Here is a 16,032-nt window from a genome sequence, read left to right on the forward strand (position 1 = left end):
AGGTACAATAAAACTATACAAAACATGTTAAACCACATGCTTTAAACAAAGGAAACCTATAACTACTATATGTCTTTATCACCTGCTGGTCTAGCCTAATCCCTAAGATTGGGATGTTCAAAAGGCCCAAGGGAGTTAAGCACCTCATTCTTACTGAGTTTCAGTGACAGTTGGACACTTACCTCCCAACCTTGACTGCTATTTTTTAATTCTGATTTTAACTGTCTGTGACTGAATCCTCAGTTCATCTGTTCTACAGGGCAAAGCACGGGCATGTAGGTAGATTGTAGCAGTGACAGAGCAAAGGGAATTTCCTGTATTTTGCCAGGGATAGGTCAGCAGGGTGGAGGAACCTGATACCCACAGGCATTTTTCAAATACCTGACCAACCTATAAATGGTAGATATCACTCATCATTCTGACTCATTCAGGGGTATTGTACATCTGACAGGCAAAACCCTCACCTAGCTCTGAACATAGAGGTATTTAGAGATTCACCAAAAGATACACCAAAATGCATCCGTGTATTTTAAGGAGCAAATCCGTCCCCAAGAGTAAAAAGACCTCTTTCTTCAGTTTTGGTTAGTGAGGGAGGGAGTACCCCTGTGCATCTTTTCCTGAAGTACTGCTAAAATTATTTACTCTTACTTCATGAAAAAATTAGGAAACCCAACCCCATCTCATCCATATAGAAATGACTCGGTTGATGGAAAAAGGAGGTCTCCTGCACAAATATCCTACCTCTCAAGAAACTTTGCACGTCCTGCTACTGAGTGAATATGAATCTGTCCTTGCTGCTCTCTGCCTCCTCATAGGCCAGTTGCCCTCCAGATCAGTTACCCTTGTATTCAGCCTTATTATGCAGCCATCTGGGGCTCATACGCCCCTTCTTGCCACAGTAAAACTAGCCCCAAGTTTTGGCCCAAATTTTTCATATTTCACAAGACACTAAAAGCAAACTTATAAACATGAGAACTACGCTGATCAATTCTGTCTTTAGCAAAGCCTTTTTTTTTCTGTATATAAATAACTGTGCTAAGAAACTGATTCATGTGTTTGTCATTTTCATGCTCTAAATAGCAGTTATGCCAATATTTCATAGGTTTTAATTCTTTTCATGAGTCCTTGACAATCAATGCTTTGTCCAAAATGTTTTCATAAACAAAATGGAATTCATGTCTGTAACCACTTCCAATAGCCACTGGACTGATTTCAGAACAGAGGAATTTTTTTGAAAGTAGGGAGTAGGAGTTATATCGAACAGAACAAGTTCATATCATATGACTCAAAATCACATTTGCTTTTTAAAATAAGTTTTTCTGATAATTTCTCTCTAGCGTGGCCAACTCAATTTGCCTGTTTGGGAAAAAAATGCAAAAATTTAAAACCAGGTAACTATTTCAATGTTCAAATCTACAGATATAACAATTTCTAAAAAAGCAACATTTAAGTGTCAAAATAAAGTGTGACAGTATCAGCTAATCTAACAGTCATGCTTGAATTTGTCATTTCCATTTAATTAAAATCTAGATTTAATTTGGAGACTGGGAAATTAATTTACAATAATATGTATATATTTTTAAAGAAAATAAGAAAAAATAAGAAAATTCATATAAAATATCATTAAAAGTATATTTTAAAAACTTGAATGAATTGTGTGTGTACCAGTCAGTATCCTCTGTTTTGCTTGCATGTTGTATCTCTTCTTCCTACCCTGTTCTGTTGTCTTGCCTTTTTGGGGCCTGATCCTGAAACACTTTATGTATGTGAGTAATTTTGCTCATTTAAGCACTTCCATTTATGTCTACTCACAGGGTTAAAGTTACACATGTGCATAAATGTTTGTACAGTCAGCCTCTTGGGCTTTGTCTTCAGTGACAAAAGGATGTTTTTACCACAAGATAATAAATCTGTGAGCGTTATCTCACTGTAAAATCCTAATGGAGACAAAGCATCTGTAATTTTTATGATGAGGTAGGTAGGTGACGTCAACACTATACTCCCTGTGTGTGGTTGACTTCACCTAGTTTAACAGTGCCTTGTCACCACTATGTTTTACAGCGTTATAGCTAATGCATGGTAATTATCCCATGGTAAATACGCACTTTTGTTGAGTAGTGAAGACGTAGCCTGTGGCTACTCATGGTAAAAACCCGCTATAACATGAGTTAAAACTTCAAATCTTTTGTCTTCACTAGGATTTTAATATGGGTTGATTAACACGGCTTAGTTTAACATGGGGTAAAAATTCACCTTTTTCCTAGTGTAGCCTTAGCCCAAATCATGCTAACACTCAAGCCTTGTCTTCACCAGGAAAAAAAGAGTGTTCTTGCCATGAGTTCCCTAGCATGTGGCAACTAACACAAGTAAAGACAAGCCTGTTATAGTTTTAATGCATATTAGCAGATAAATGCTACGCTCCCCCCTCGTGTTTACCTCAACCTGTTAACATGCTTGAAAACGACAAACTGCTTTGTCTTCACTGTGATTTTTTTACATGTTAGGTAACACATGGTAAGAAAACTCCTTTTTTCATGATGTGGATGCAGTCTTACACATGGGATTAACTTTGAGTTCAGTTGAAGTCCTCATGTGCATTGTGTTTGCAGAATGCAGTCATAAATTGCAATCCCTTTAGGGAAAGGACTGTGTTTTCCTACACTGCATGTTGTACAGGGCCGAACACATTTTGAGCATATAATAACACAATAATGAAAATAATAGTAGTTAGCAGATTTTTGAGCCTGGGCTGGATTTTCAGAGCAATTTTGCAAATCATGTACGATATAAATAAATGTCAAGTGATGTCACTGGATCTATTCACATGCTTAAATGTATGCATGCAGTGTAGTTGTAGCCATGTTGGTTCCAGGATATTAGAGAGAAAAGGTGAGTGAGGTAATAGCTTTTATTGGATCAACTTCTGTTACCTCCCCCACCTTTTCTCTCATGTTTAAATATAAGCATTTCTGTAAGCCTTTGCAGGATTGGAGCCATAAAATGTATTTATCCTCAGCTAGTGTAAATCAGCGCACATAAATAAATTCACAGTATAAGGAGGATATGATGGGATGTGCATTCCACACACGACTGGAAGGGGTTAAGGTGGCCAAGTAGGCCCAATTAACTTTCCAGGTTGCACCGGGAGGAAGAGCCAGGGAGCAGGAATTGATTAATCAGATGCAAGGCTCCACTGAACAGGAATAGGAGGGGCCTGTATAAAGCTGGCTGGCAACAGAAAGGTGCTGCAGGGAAGGAGTCTGCAGTCACTCCCTGGGAGAAGGGAGGTGTGTCTGGGGCTAAGTCAAGTAGCCTTGGTTACTCCCTGGGTGGGGAGAGTTTGGACTGGCAAACCCAGAGGAGGGGGAATGCCAGAGAGGTAGGCAGGGCTTAGGGGAAAAAGCAGCAATGTATGAGGTGGGTCAAACCGTGGCTGCTGATGAGAAAGCCCCTGAGCCAGGTCCCTGAGTAGAGGGTTGGCCCGGGTCCCCTTATCAGCAGTTGATGAAGAGGCACCAACAGGGCAGTGAGCAGAAAGACTGCCTCAGCCCATTTGCCAAGAAGGACTCTGATGCCCCAGAAGTGGGGAACACATGCTGACCCAGCTGAAGAGCTGAACCATGAAGAGGAGGCTGCAGTTCCTGGAGTGAGAGAGGTCTGCAGGAAGAGAGGATGGTGGGAGAGATACCACTAGGGTGCACTGCCTGCCCGGAGCTAATCCCCAGATGGCCAGCAGGAGGCGCCACTAGCGGTGAATGGACCCTGTGACAGAGGACCTACGTAAATAGCATCTTGGAAGGTTTTAAACAAGCCCTTATACCAATAAGCCATTCCAAGATGTGCATTAGTAGTGCACTGGTGCAAGCACCTCACATGCATTTAGCTCCATGCCATTAGTCACTCCAGATGTGTGCCTGTCCATCCAGGTGTGGGACGTTGCAGGAGGCGCCGGGCCGGGCCTGCATGCTGACAGCCAGCCAGACCCACGTCAGCGACGTCAACATCATCAGCTGGAACCGCCACGAGCCCTTCCTCCTCAGCGGGGGGGACAACGGGGCCCTGCGCGTCTGGGACCTGCGCCTCTTCCAGACAGGCACGAGCGTGGCGACCTTCAAGCAGCACATGGCGCCCGCTACCTCGGTGGCGTGGCACCCCATGGATGGAGGGGTGTTCGCGGCCGCTGGTGCGGACTAGGTGACCCAGTGGGACCTGGCAATGGAGCAGGACCAGGAGAGAGAGGGGAAGAGTGAGGATGACCTGGCCCTGACCTCCATTCCCCCCCAGCTGCTCTTCGTGCACCAGGGGGAGACAGACATCAAGGAGCTGCACTGGCACCCGCAGTGCCCGGGGGTCCTGATCACCACTGCCCTGTCCGGCTTCACCATCTTCCGCACCATCAGCGTCTGATGGGGCAGAGCCTGGGGGGGGGGTCTCCCCCTTGCAGATGGACCATTCCAGCTGTCTGCTGCTTCCATTGCACAGAATGGGGAGAAAGCTGGCGGGGGGGGGGGAGTTGGTCTGCTCCATGTAGTGGCTGCTACCATTGCACAGGCAAGAAGGGGATCTGAAGATGAGGAGCCTCAACACAAACTTTCCCCCTCCTTGCTCCATGCAGGTGGACCGTTCCAGTTAGTGGCTGCTACCATTGCGTGAAATGGGGTGGGGAGACAATGTGCTTCCACATATGGTGTTATCCACCCCCTCCTTACAGATGGACTATTCCAACTGCTACCATTGGTCAGAATTTGGGGGTTGGTGTCTGGACCTGGACCCTTTCATTCTGCATGGTGGGGGGGGGGGCATACCTCCAGAAAATGCACTGTTCTGCAGCTTGTTTTGGGGAGCTACCATCTAATGTGGATATGAGGGGGCTGATTTCAAGCTAATTTCCCCCTCAATTGTACATGGTTTGGTCTGAATTTGGTTGCTTCTACTTGGGATGAGAGGGTCACCACCCCCATGCTATTTTGAGAGGTGGATTGCCCCAGAGGCTACCAATTCTGCATGGGTGGGGGGGAAGAGTTGGTTCACTGCAAATATATTTTGGGTGTTGCAACCATGCACTGATGGGGGCGGAGAGCTAGTTCCCAGTGGATGCACAAATCTCTGGAGTTGAGGGGGATGGGAGACAGGCCTCCAAATGCAGAGAGGGGGCAGGGAAAAACTTGCATCCATTGCCCCGGGAGGGGGTCACAGCCAGGCCCCTCCCACTTTAACCCCAGATTGGGGGAGGGGTGCACTATTCCCCCTCCCCCCCCCCCATGGATGCCTCTGGGCAGGGAGGGGGCCCTGCCTGCAAAGGGTGGGGGCAGGTTAGTACATACTATCTATTTTATGGCAAGTTCAGTTTTAATTTAAAAAAGTTCATAACCTTAAAAAAAAAAAAAAGCTCACACACTTGAGTGGCTGATTGCTGTCAGAAAACAACTCTGTAATTCTATGATTTTTTGTTTGAAAACCCTTTTTTAAAATACAGTATTGTGGCAATCAGTGCAATGTAGTCCTCCACTCTGAGGAGTAGCATCTATTAAAAGCACAAGCAAGAACATTTAAGAAATGTTTCTAACACCTTTTCTCCATTATTTTCAGTGTGTGAGCTATTTGTTATTTTTTCTCAACCCATTTTCTCTTTCTTTAAAGTGTCCTTCCTATGTGAACTCTTCCTTTTTCCTTCTAGCCCTCAGAAGCCCAGCTGTGCTTGCAGCTGCAGTTTGTGGCCCAACAACCACTTTCAATTCACTTTCTCTGACGAATGCTAAATTTAGGATATGAAACAGTTCCTAGGTTAGCTCCTAATTCAGGAAAACACTTGAGCCCATGCTGAACTTTAAGCATGTGCTTGAATTTCATTATTGTCAATGGGATTTAAACACATGCATAAGAGCCGTTCTTGGATAGGCAGGTTGTCTTGAATCTGGGCTTTTGGTTTGTACAATAGCAAGAGGGTTAACAGTAGCTGAAAGGGCCATATCTGGTGGCATTGCATTTTGTGGTGGTGATGATGATAAGGGCAGTTCAAACTTGCTACTGTTCTTCTTTCGGCCCTTCACCAGTCCCTTAACTGCATCTTTTCACCCATTCCTCCAGCATTCCCATCCACTGCCCTTGTTACCTTTATTCCCCATTAACCTTCCCCATTAACTTAATGGGCTTGGGGACTGTTTGTGTCTCAATGGTGAGATCCTCACAGAATTGCCCTTTGGGGAGTTGGTGAATAGCTGAGACATCCTCCAAAAGGTTCATGTGGCCAATCACAACAGAGCTTTGGACAGTCAGTCAACCACCAGCCTCTACTAAACCAATGAATTCTTGGGTTTGGTCTCCCTAAAGTTCTCATAATTGGAAGTTTCCTACATTGAAACTTTTACTTTAATTAAAAAGCATCACAAACAAACCAAACCAATGTTAAAACAACGGCGAAACAGACCAACCCCATCTTCTCTCCTGCTTGCCATTTTCTGAGAAAAAGCTTGAATCTGCAGTATTTAAACTACTCTCTGCTCTTTGGCTTCCTTGTCTGCACTTTCCAAAATCTACTGTAATAAAGATGCATGAATCAATAAGCAAAACCACTTTCTTTTTCCTAACTGCATCATGTGGCTGGACTAGTCAGCATTTGCCAGTCCATCTGCTAAATGTGCTGTGCAAATGGCATGTGCAGCATAAAAATAGTTATTGTACTCATTGTAATCAGCTGCCTAAAATATTCCAGTATTCCTCCTGATTTTCCCTAGACCTGCCTTCTTCTTCTTCTTTTTTTTTTTTTGCTCAAGTTACAAATGGAAATGATGACCCATTGCTACACTAACGAGTAAAAAAGCCAACACTTTCATAAGCTTCAAGATCTATTGTTATAAAAGAAACCCCCTGTAGATTCGCTTAATGAAATTGCAGTCTTGAAAGGCCGTGACATGACTGATTAGTGCACCTGATTCAACTAATGCTAAAACATCTTAGCTGCGATTCAGCTCAGAGAGGTTTTTTATTTAAAGGACAATGTTGTTTGAACACAGGAATACGAACAATAAAATCCACAGGGTGACTCAGTGCCTGCTTGTTAGTTTTTCCTCTTCTCTGTGGGATGTTTTGCTTGAAAGAGAAACCGGGAAAACTTCCTGCTTACCATGGGCATCCTTCCCATTTTCATTAGTGGTGCTGGTGGCTATGCACTGATATGAGCCTATGACATTCCAGTATGAATTTCCCCAAAGTTCAGGGCTGTTTGGATACACATTTGGGTTGGGGGTGTCTTGGTTGGTCAGTTCCCCCTCCTGAGGCAGTCAGCAATCTCAGCTGTTAGGGAAACATCTTTCTAGTTTCACTTGCTGAAGGTAAAATGTATTTGTGGGGGAAAAAACAATAAATGGCTTTTCCTGATAAAATTACAATGAGCTGTAAGGCCCGTATGCGTGCCTGGCTTTCATGTGGTACATATATGCCTGAAACTGAATGCCCACAGGTTAATCGAATGCTGTAATATGCATCTCTAGGAAAGGTCTGGAAATGTCTGCCAAGAGCTGTGAGACTCATTTTCAGTAGAGATTTCCTAGAACATGCCATGTACTCTATGACTGGAGAATAGTATCTTTTTTTAAAAAGGCGGGGGTAGGAAAAGTGATTATTAATGACCTTCAGAGAAAAGTGGAGACCAGATGCGGGGCCGGGGGCAGGGCTGGAGCAGAGCAGGGGGCAGAGTGGAGCTAGATGGTGCTCCCTGCTCAGCCTCTGTGGGGGCTGGCCCAGGCCCTGCCACGCCCCCGGGCATTCCTCCATGCCGCAGTTTGGGGACCAGTGGATTGGACTGACCCCTGGAGCATCTTTTATTATTATTGATTATTTATTTATTACCAATTCACCTAGGACACCCAGTCAGGACCCCTTTGTGCTAGGTGCTTTTAACAGAGCAATAAGACAGTTCCTATCTCAAAGAACGTAAGGCTTATAAAACATTTTCTTTGGGCTTAACCAACTATCAGTGAAAGATGAGGGACAGAAACATGGAAGTCAAAGCAGGATGGATATTCACACTGTGCTAAGTACAGGATCTAATGAACCACAGGTGGAAAGGGAGGTGGATGATTTTATTAATGATTGTGTTTTAATTGATATGCCCTCTTCGTAGATAAAATCTCCAGAAAAGGCATATTGCTTATGAAAAGAACCATCATTTGCAATGGGAAGCAGGAATTTAACAAGCTCACTCAGGAATGAGCTGTTTCCTGGCACAGTGGCACATCTATACTGTACTTTGGAAGATGAACTTAACAGACTTAGAGGACATTTTGGAGCTTGAGAAATAACATTCTCAGGCTGGGCTATACACAGGCTTTCTCAGTGTCATATTTTAAACAAGGACAGTATGCTAGTGGGTATTTTTCCAACCCCTTTTTTTCTTTATTGTCAAAATGAAGTTTCCCAGGTCCTGGGTTAATGTGTTTCATCAAACTATCTCTAGAACATCCATTCCTCATCACTTGGCTGAGGAACATTGCAGCATGATTACACTTTCTCTTCTGCTCTCTATAGGAAATGCAGTTTGGTGGGGCTCACAAAAATTCTTGTGTTTGCCAGGATGAAATCTCTGTTATTAATAGAACATTTTCAGGCTAACACCCAAAACTAAAATTGTTTTCCAGAGGTAATGTAGCTTTTGGCAACAAGTCCTTCAGCAAAAGTTTATTAAGGGAATATATCCACATTTGCAGGACCCTCAGCAGGATATAACCAACGACTGAGGAGTGATATCCCAAGAGACATAAAAACCACCCAGTAATAGTAAGTCTTTGAATATATCCCTTCTGGTTCTTCCCCTTCTGCATTGGTTTGAATACAGCTGGGAGTGGCAGGAGGGAGAAGTATACTCTTATGGCAAAGGCCCTGGCCTGAGATTCAAGAAACCTTATCCTGGGTCAATCTACTCAATGTTTTTTGTGTTTTTAATGGCCATGTCTCATTAATGCTAGGCCTTGTTCTGATTTCTGCTTTGTCCTGAAGGGGTAGGAATAATTTCCCTGGATAAATGGGCTCCTGTGCTCTAGTGTTTTTTTGGTTTGGACATACAGGAATTTTCTATGACATTACTCAGTCTTGTTATGTGATAGGATTAGGGTGACCAGCTGTCCCAATTTTATAGGGACAGTCCTAATATTTGGGGCTTTTTCTTATATAGGTGCCTCTTACCCTCCACAGTCTGTCCTGATTTTGCATACTTGCTATCTGGCCACCCTAGATAGGATGGGATGTTGATATGTGTCTTCCTTTCTGTATGAATTCTCTTGATGTTTTATAGTATGCCATAGTTATAGTGATGACCATAAGGATGTCAGGATGATCTTCTAATGAGTCAAGTTACCATCAGTTATGGTAACTTCTTTTTAAAATTATGACGCTCCCATTCTCACGCCTTCACTGCCAGCATTAAAGCACTCTAATATTTGTTTCAAGTTTCAAATCATATGTCACATCTTATGACTGGTCCAAAATTCATTGCCAAAATTTGGAAGGCCAGAAATGGGTTACAGCCTTGCCTCCCAAACAAGGCATATGGTGAAAATGTTCAGAATCAGTCTCACTACAGGTGATACTCAAGAGCCAGCTCTTGTGAGGGCAAACCTGGGAGATGGCTCATTTCTTACAGGAAATCAAGCCTGTGTCAACTAGAACAATATAAAATTAACATGTCACACATTAAATGGATTAAATATTGGCTAACTGATGGGTCTCAAAATGTAACTGTAAATGGAGAATTGTCATTGAGCAGGTCTGTTTCCAGTAGAGGTCCTGCAGGAATCGGTTCTTGGCCCTGCGCTATTTAAGATCTTTATAAAAGAAAATATAAAATCATCACTGATAAAGTTTGCAGATGACACAAAAATTGGGGGAGTGGTAAATAATGAAAAGGACAGGTCTCTGATTTAAAGCAATCTAGACTGCTTAATAAACTAGGTGCAAGCAAACACTATGTATTTTAATACAGCTAAATATAAATGTATACATCTGGGAACAAAGAATGTAGCCCAGGCTTACAGGATGGAGGACTCTATTCTGGGAAACAGTAACTCTGCAAAAGATTTGGAAGTCATAGTGGATAATCAGTTGAACATGATCTCCCAGTGTGGCCAAAAGAGCTAATGCAATTTTGGGATCCATAAACATGGGATCTCAGGTAGCACTGAAGAATGTGTTTTACTGCTGGAATTGGCACTGGTGTGCTTGCTGCTGGAATGCTGTGTCCAGTTCTGGTGCCCATAATTCAAGAAGAATGTTGTTAAATTGGAGAGGGTTTAGAGAAGAGCCATGAGAATTATTAAAGGATTAGAAAACCTGCCTTTAGTAAGACACTCAAGGAGCTCAATCTAGTTAGTTTAACAAAGATAAGATTACGGAGTGACTTGATTACAGTCTGTAAGTACCTACGTGGGGAACAAATATTTGATAAAGGGCTCTTCAATCTTGCAGAGAAAAGGTATAACAGGATCCAGTGGCTGGAAGTTGAAGCTATACAAATTCAGACTGGAAATAAGGCATAAATTTTAATGGTGAGAGCAATTAATCATTGGAACAATTTACGAAGGGTTGTGGTGGATTCTCCAACACTGAAGATTCTTAAATCAAGATGTGGCATTTTTTCTAAAAAATCTGCTCTAGGAATTATTTTGGGGAAGTTTTATGGCCTGTGCTGTACAGGAGGCCAGACTAGATGATCACAATGGTCCTTCTGGCCTTGGAATCTACGTCTCTGATGGGGTATCCAGCCCCACACAAGGCAGAGTAGGTTAAGTAAGGTTAATTAACTTGATTGGCTGCAACAGAGGGAGAGCCAGGGATTGAAAAACTGATAGAAGATGAAGCTCAGCTGAGCAGGTGAAGGCTGGGCTGGTATAAAGCCAGAAGTTGGCAGCAGAAAGGGGTGACAGAGGAGTAGTCTGCAGCCACTCCCTGGAAGAAGGAGATGTGTCCAGGGCTATGGTGTTAGGTAGTCTGCAGTTATTCCCTGGGAGGAGGGAGTTTGGGCTGATAAACCCAGGCAAGGCCAGAAGATAAGAGCAGTGAAGTAGGAAGGAGCCCAGGGAAATAGCAACTAGGTCAGGGCACAAGCAGACTGCAGTTGCTGGACATAGGACTGGAACCCAGAATGCAGAGCAGGCCTGGGTTCCCCTACCAACTGCTGGAGAAGTGGCACCGACTGAGCAGTGGAGCCAAAGACTACCTGGGACAGTTGTCCGATAGGACTTTGATACTGTGGAAGGGAGGATTATAGTGACCTGACTGGGGGGCTGAGTCACAAAGAAGGAGTACATCAAGTCCTAGAGAGAGAGCGAGACCATGACGCGAGGAAAGGGCTATGGCATCTGAGTGGAGTTAATCACCAGGCATGGCCACAAGGAGATGCCCCAGCAGTGAGTAGAAGCCTATGGCAATGCCCTATTGAGATTTTTGTATTTTAAGCAGGCCCTCAGGGGCTTGTGTATGATCTTAGTGTCTCACCAGGCTTGGGAATTTTGGAATTACAAGGGAGTTACAAGTATCAGAGGGGTAGCCTTGTTAGTCTGGATCTGTAAAAGCAGCAAAGAGTCCTGTGGCACCTTATAGACTAACAGACGTATTGGAGCATGAGCTTTCGTGGGTGAATGCCCACTTCGTCAGATGCATGGGAGAGAGTTACAACTTGTCACAACAACTGACTGTCTAATTGTTTTGGTTAATTAAGTTGCAGCCATTTTTCCATAATAAACTGACTCTCATTAAGCTAATCCTTGATCTGTATCACAAACCAGTCTATCCAGGTAAAACTGAGTCTCTGGCTTTCCTTCACAATGTAAAAGCTGCAAAGAGTCCTGTGGCACCTTATAGACTAACAGAAGTTTTGGAGTGTGAGCTTTCATGGATGGATACCACGAATGAATCCGACGAAGTGGGTATTCACCCACGAAAGCTCATGCTCCAAAACTTCGTTAGTCTATAAGGTGCCACAGGACTCTTTGCTGCTTTTACAGATCCAGACTAACACGGCTACCCCTCTGATACTTCACAATGTAGTGGAATAATTCCCGAATATACTGCCTTCTAAATCGCCGTGAATTCAGCATTATGCCTCTAGAAAGGCAGGCAGTGAGTATCTAATGTGAAGCAGGATCCCTCAAGCTTAAGCATGTTATCTATACTGCATTGTTTTGCATCTCCAACCCACTGAGCCAAAGAACCAAGCATTTTCTACAGTAGATTTCCTGTTTCACTGTCAAAAGCTCAGCCTGGTTCCAATTTAAATATTGATCAAATAAAAAATGAATGTATTCCTTGAGGCATACTAGACTGGCAGCCGTGGAGGCTTTAGTTCTCCGTCTAACCAGAGAACAGGTACAGCATGAGCATGGCTGTAAGCTTCCACTGTCATCCTAATGTGATTCAGCACCCACCTGGAGAGGCAACAAGGTAATGCAACTCATTCTTGTCCTCCCTATGGCCATAAAACCAAACGAAACAAACTCTCCTCTCACCCCCCCACCACTCCCCCAGTTAATACCAGTTCTAATGGTGTTTGCTGTGGTGTGGACATTTGTCCAGTAGGAATAATACTGACAGCATCAATTCATATTGCATATAAAACCAAATGTAGCACATATGGACTTTACATCACTGCCACCCATAACTCTGGATTTGAACATATTAGTCAGGTGATGTTACTTTGCACATCATTGTGGTATCCAGGACCATTCCCTTTCAAAACAGGAATGCAATCAAAACATTGTAGCTTTTGCACAACCATTTATAAAAACTCAAATATCTGCCCTTGGAAACTGCTTTGCTATTTGAGGAAAGCAACTTGTTTTGTTGTTAAACGTTACAAAAGAAAAGACTTGTAACTTAAATTACTCCATTTAAGAGCAATAATGAAAGTCCAAGTGTGGGGGAGAATGCAACAGAAATTTTCTATGGGAAAATATTTTATATCACAGACAACGTTATTAGTTTCCTAAATTTAGTTAGATAAAAATCTTTTCTGCCAAGACACTGTGGCTGTAGCAACATAATATTTGGCACAGAACACTTTGCTTTATTTGTATGCACTTCAATAGGGAGGAAAGTTTTTAAATTCAGAAAGTTTCTGGAAACTGTAAACTCTGGGTTCACAAAAGGGAATCCAGATTTACAGATTAATCTAGATACAGCCAGATTCATCCCTGGTGCTATTCCACTGACTTAAACAAAACTAAAGTTTGGTTGGGTTGACCTGTAGGGGGATAGATTTGCAAGTACTCAGAACCCCCAATTGACACCAGACCTTCAAAAAACCTCAGCTAGTAGTTAGGCACCTAAATAAGAACCAGAGTGTCAAAAAAGCAGAGCACTCAAACTACTGAGCTCTTCTGAAAAATCTTGACCGTTTATTTTGGTTCCTAAATGGGAGCTGATCTCTTTTGAAAATCTGGCCTAGTTACACAGGGGTAAATTTGGCCCAGTATGTTTTAACCATGCGAGGATGCAGTTTGAAAAACTACTCTTTATGTATTTGTTAAATAATCATAATCTGTTTTCTGAGCTTGCAGTTACATTGTTGGAAATTAGATAATTATCTTCAAGTGATTAGAAAGTACGTTTAAGATCATAAGATCATGGCTGTTACAGAGGGACAGACAGTGCTGGAGCTTGAAGATCACAAATTTAATTGATCAGTTTATTTTAGTTTTTTCAAAGTCCATGTGAACCATTCTGCGGGTATTGTAAATAATTTAATGTTCTTCACCCTGCACCTCTCCCTCCTCGCTCCCTGGAAGCAGTGTCAGCACCATCAATCCAGCATGGCTGGGGCACCCAAAAATAACAAACCAATGTTCAGACACAACAGAGAAAAATGCAGTTTAGTTAAGGAATCAGATTTCAGTTGTATGTTTCACAAGGGTTATTATAAACAATAGTGAAAATATTTTTTATAGCTTTAAAAATTATCTCCTTGATAGTGTCTTGGGTTTCCTTTTAAGTCTCATATAGTAGAGAACATAAGTTGCACTGTACTTTCTAGCTCCTGCATGAATGAACTGAGAGGGGTGGAGTTGTTTCAAAAATCTAAAAAACATTGTGTCTTGCCTTGCATTACTAATCCTAACCCTGATGCATAATAGTTCCAGACGTACAAAGCAGTTCTATTAAGTAGAAAATAATGGCGTCTTTATCTAAATGCATAGCTGTCTTTTTACCGTGTAGCTTGGCATGGAGAACTATTCACATGTAAAGGTTAAACATATTTTGGGAATTAAAATCAGTTCAGAGTGCATTCTTCCTGGAGCTACATACTTAACATTTTCTTCACAGAAATAAATAGTGCCATGTTTAGAGGTAATATATACAAAAACTGTGATGATTTGGGGAATCTACATACAATTTATGAATTCTGGTTGATTTTACATTACTGAATGACACCCTCTGCTATTAGGGCTGTAGCATGTCTCTCCCAGACCAGGCAGCGGCGGCTCCAGGCACCAGCACTCCAAGCACATGCCTGGGGCAGGAAGCCGCGGGGGGCGCCCTGCTGGTCCCTGCGAGGGCGGCAGTCAGGCAGCCTTCAATGGCGCGCCTGTGGGAGGTCCACCGGTCCCACGGATTTAGCGGCAATTCGGTGGTACGTACGCTGAAGCTGCGGGACCGGCGGACCTCCTGCAGGCAAGCCACCAAAGGCTGCCTGACTGCCGTGCTTGGGGCGGCAAAAAAGCTAGAGCCTCCCCTGAGACCAGGGACAATGGAGAGCCGTTAATTTCAATGGCTCCCATTCAGGTGGAAGCATTTTAGGACAACAGGGTGGCTGAAACTAGGAGAACTAGTTTTCTCCAGCTTCTTTGAAGGAGGTTGGGGTTGGGAGCAGAAAAGAGGAAACAAAGAAACCAGGGTTAGTGGTAGGACGTTATAAATAGGACCCTATCAAATTTGTGGTCCATTTTTGTAAATTTCATGGTCATAGCATTTTAAAAATCTTGAATTTCATGGTTTCAGATATTTAAATCTTACATTTCACGGTGTTGTAACAAAACATGAATTTGTATTTAAAAATGGCAAAATATAAATATGCAAAGCCCATAAGACTCAACGTTTCTCAAACTGGGGTCCTGACCCAAAAGGGGGGTTTACAAGGCTATAGTGTGTGGGGGGTGGTGTCATGGTGCCACCCTTACTTCTGCGCTACTTTCAGAGCTGGGCAGCTGGAGAGCAGCAACTGCAGGCTGGGTGCCTAGCTCTGAAAGCAGTGCTGCTGCCAGCAGCAGCACAGAAATAAGGGTGGCAATATCATGCCCCCCCTACCCCCACAATAACCTTGAGATCCCCCCTTTTGGGTCAGAACCCCCAGTTTAAGAAACGCTGTGTACTTGTGTATACTTTTATCCTATATTATCGGGTATTTTTATAGTATAGGATAAAAGTACACGAAAAACCAGATTTCATGGTCCATGATGCACTTTTTATGGCCAGGAATTTGGTAGGGTCCTACTTATAAGCACAGAGAGACTCTCAGAATCAAAAAATGAAGGTTGGGGCAAGTGGGAGGAACAAAGAGGCATTTTTTTTTTGTAGCAGAGGGACTTTTCTGACCGAGGGATCGATTCAGCCCAGGGTAAGACCAAAGGAAGCTGAGCTGGAAAAAAAAGAGAGGGAGACTCCATGATTCAGAGAAGCCATGAGATGAAGGAGTGGGTATCTGAACACTTTAGAGTAGTGGTTTGCAAACTAGGGCCGCCGCTTGTTCAGGAAAAGCCCCTGGCGGGCCAGGCCGGTTCGTTTACCTGCCGTGTCCACAGGTTTGCCGACTGTGGCTCCCCCTGGCTGTCATTAGCCACTCCAGGCCAATGGGGGCTGCAGGAAGTGGCACAGGCTGAGAGACATGCTGGCTGCCTTTCCTGCAGCCCCCATTGGCATGGAGCGGCGAACCGTGGCCAGTGGGAGCTGCGTTCAGCCAAACATGCGGACATGGCAGGTAAACGAACCAGCCCAGCCCGCCAGGGGCTTTTCCTGAACAAGTGGTGGCCCTACTTTGAGAACCACTGC

The 16,032-nt window shown here is 43.5% G+C and overlaps 2 protein-coding genes across 2 annotated transcripts in view; one reads left to right on the plus strand and one right to left on the minus strand.

Moving 5' to 3' along the window:
* The window catches only part of AHNAK2 (AHNAK nucleoprotein 2), a 61,519-nt gene that overhangs the window by 25,200 nt on the left and 20,287 nt on the right, over positions 1-16,032 (minus strand). The gene's annotated exons all lie outside the window — the stretch shown is intronic.
* Positions 3,907-4,424, plus strand: LOC142046818 (glutamate-rich WD repeat-containing protein 1-like). Its single transcript, XM_075065863.1, is given in 1 exon segment — positions 3,907-4,424. A coding segment is annotated over 1 exon segment (501 nt). The 3' UTR covers positions 4,408-4,424.

Source organism: Chelonoidis abingdonii, chromosome 4 (assembly GCF_003597395.2).
Source record: "Chelonoidis abingdonii isolate Lonesome George chromosome 4, CheloAbing_2.0, whole genome shotgun sequence".
Classification (NCBI taxonomy): domain Eukaryota; kingdom Metazoa; phylum Chordata; order Testudines; family Testudinidae; genus Chelonoidis; species Chelonoidis abingdonii.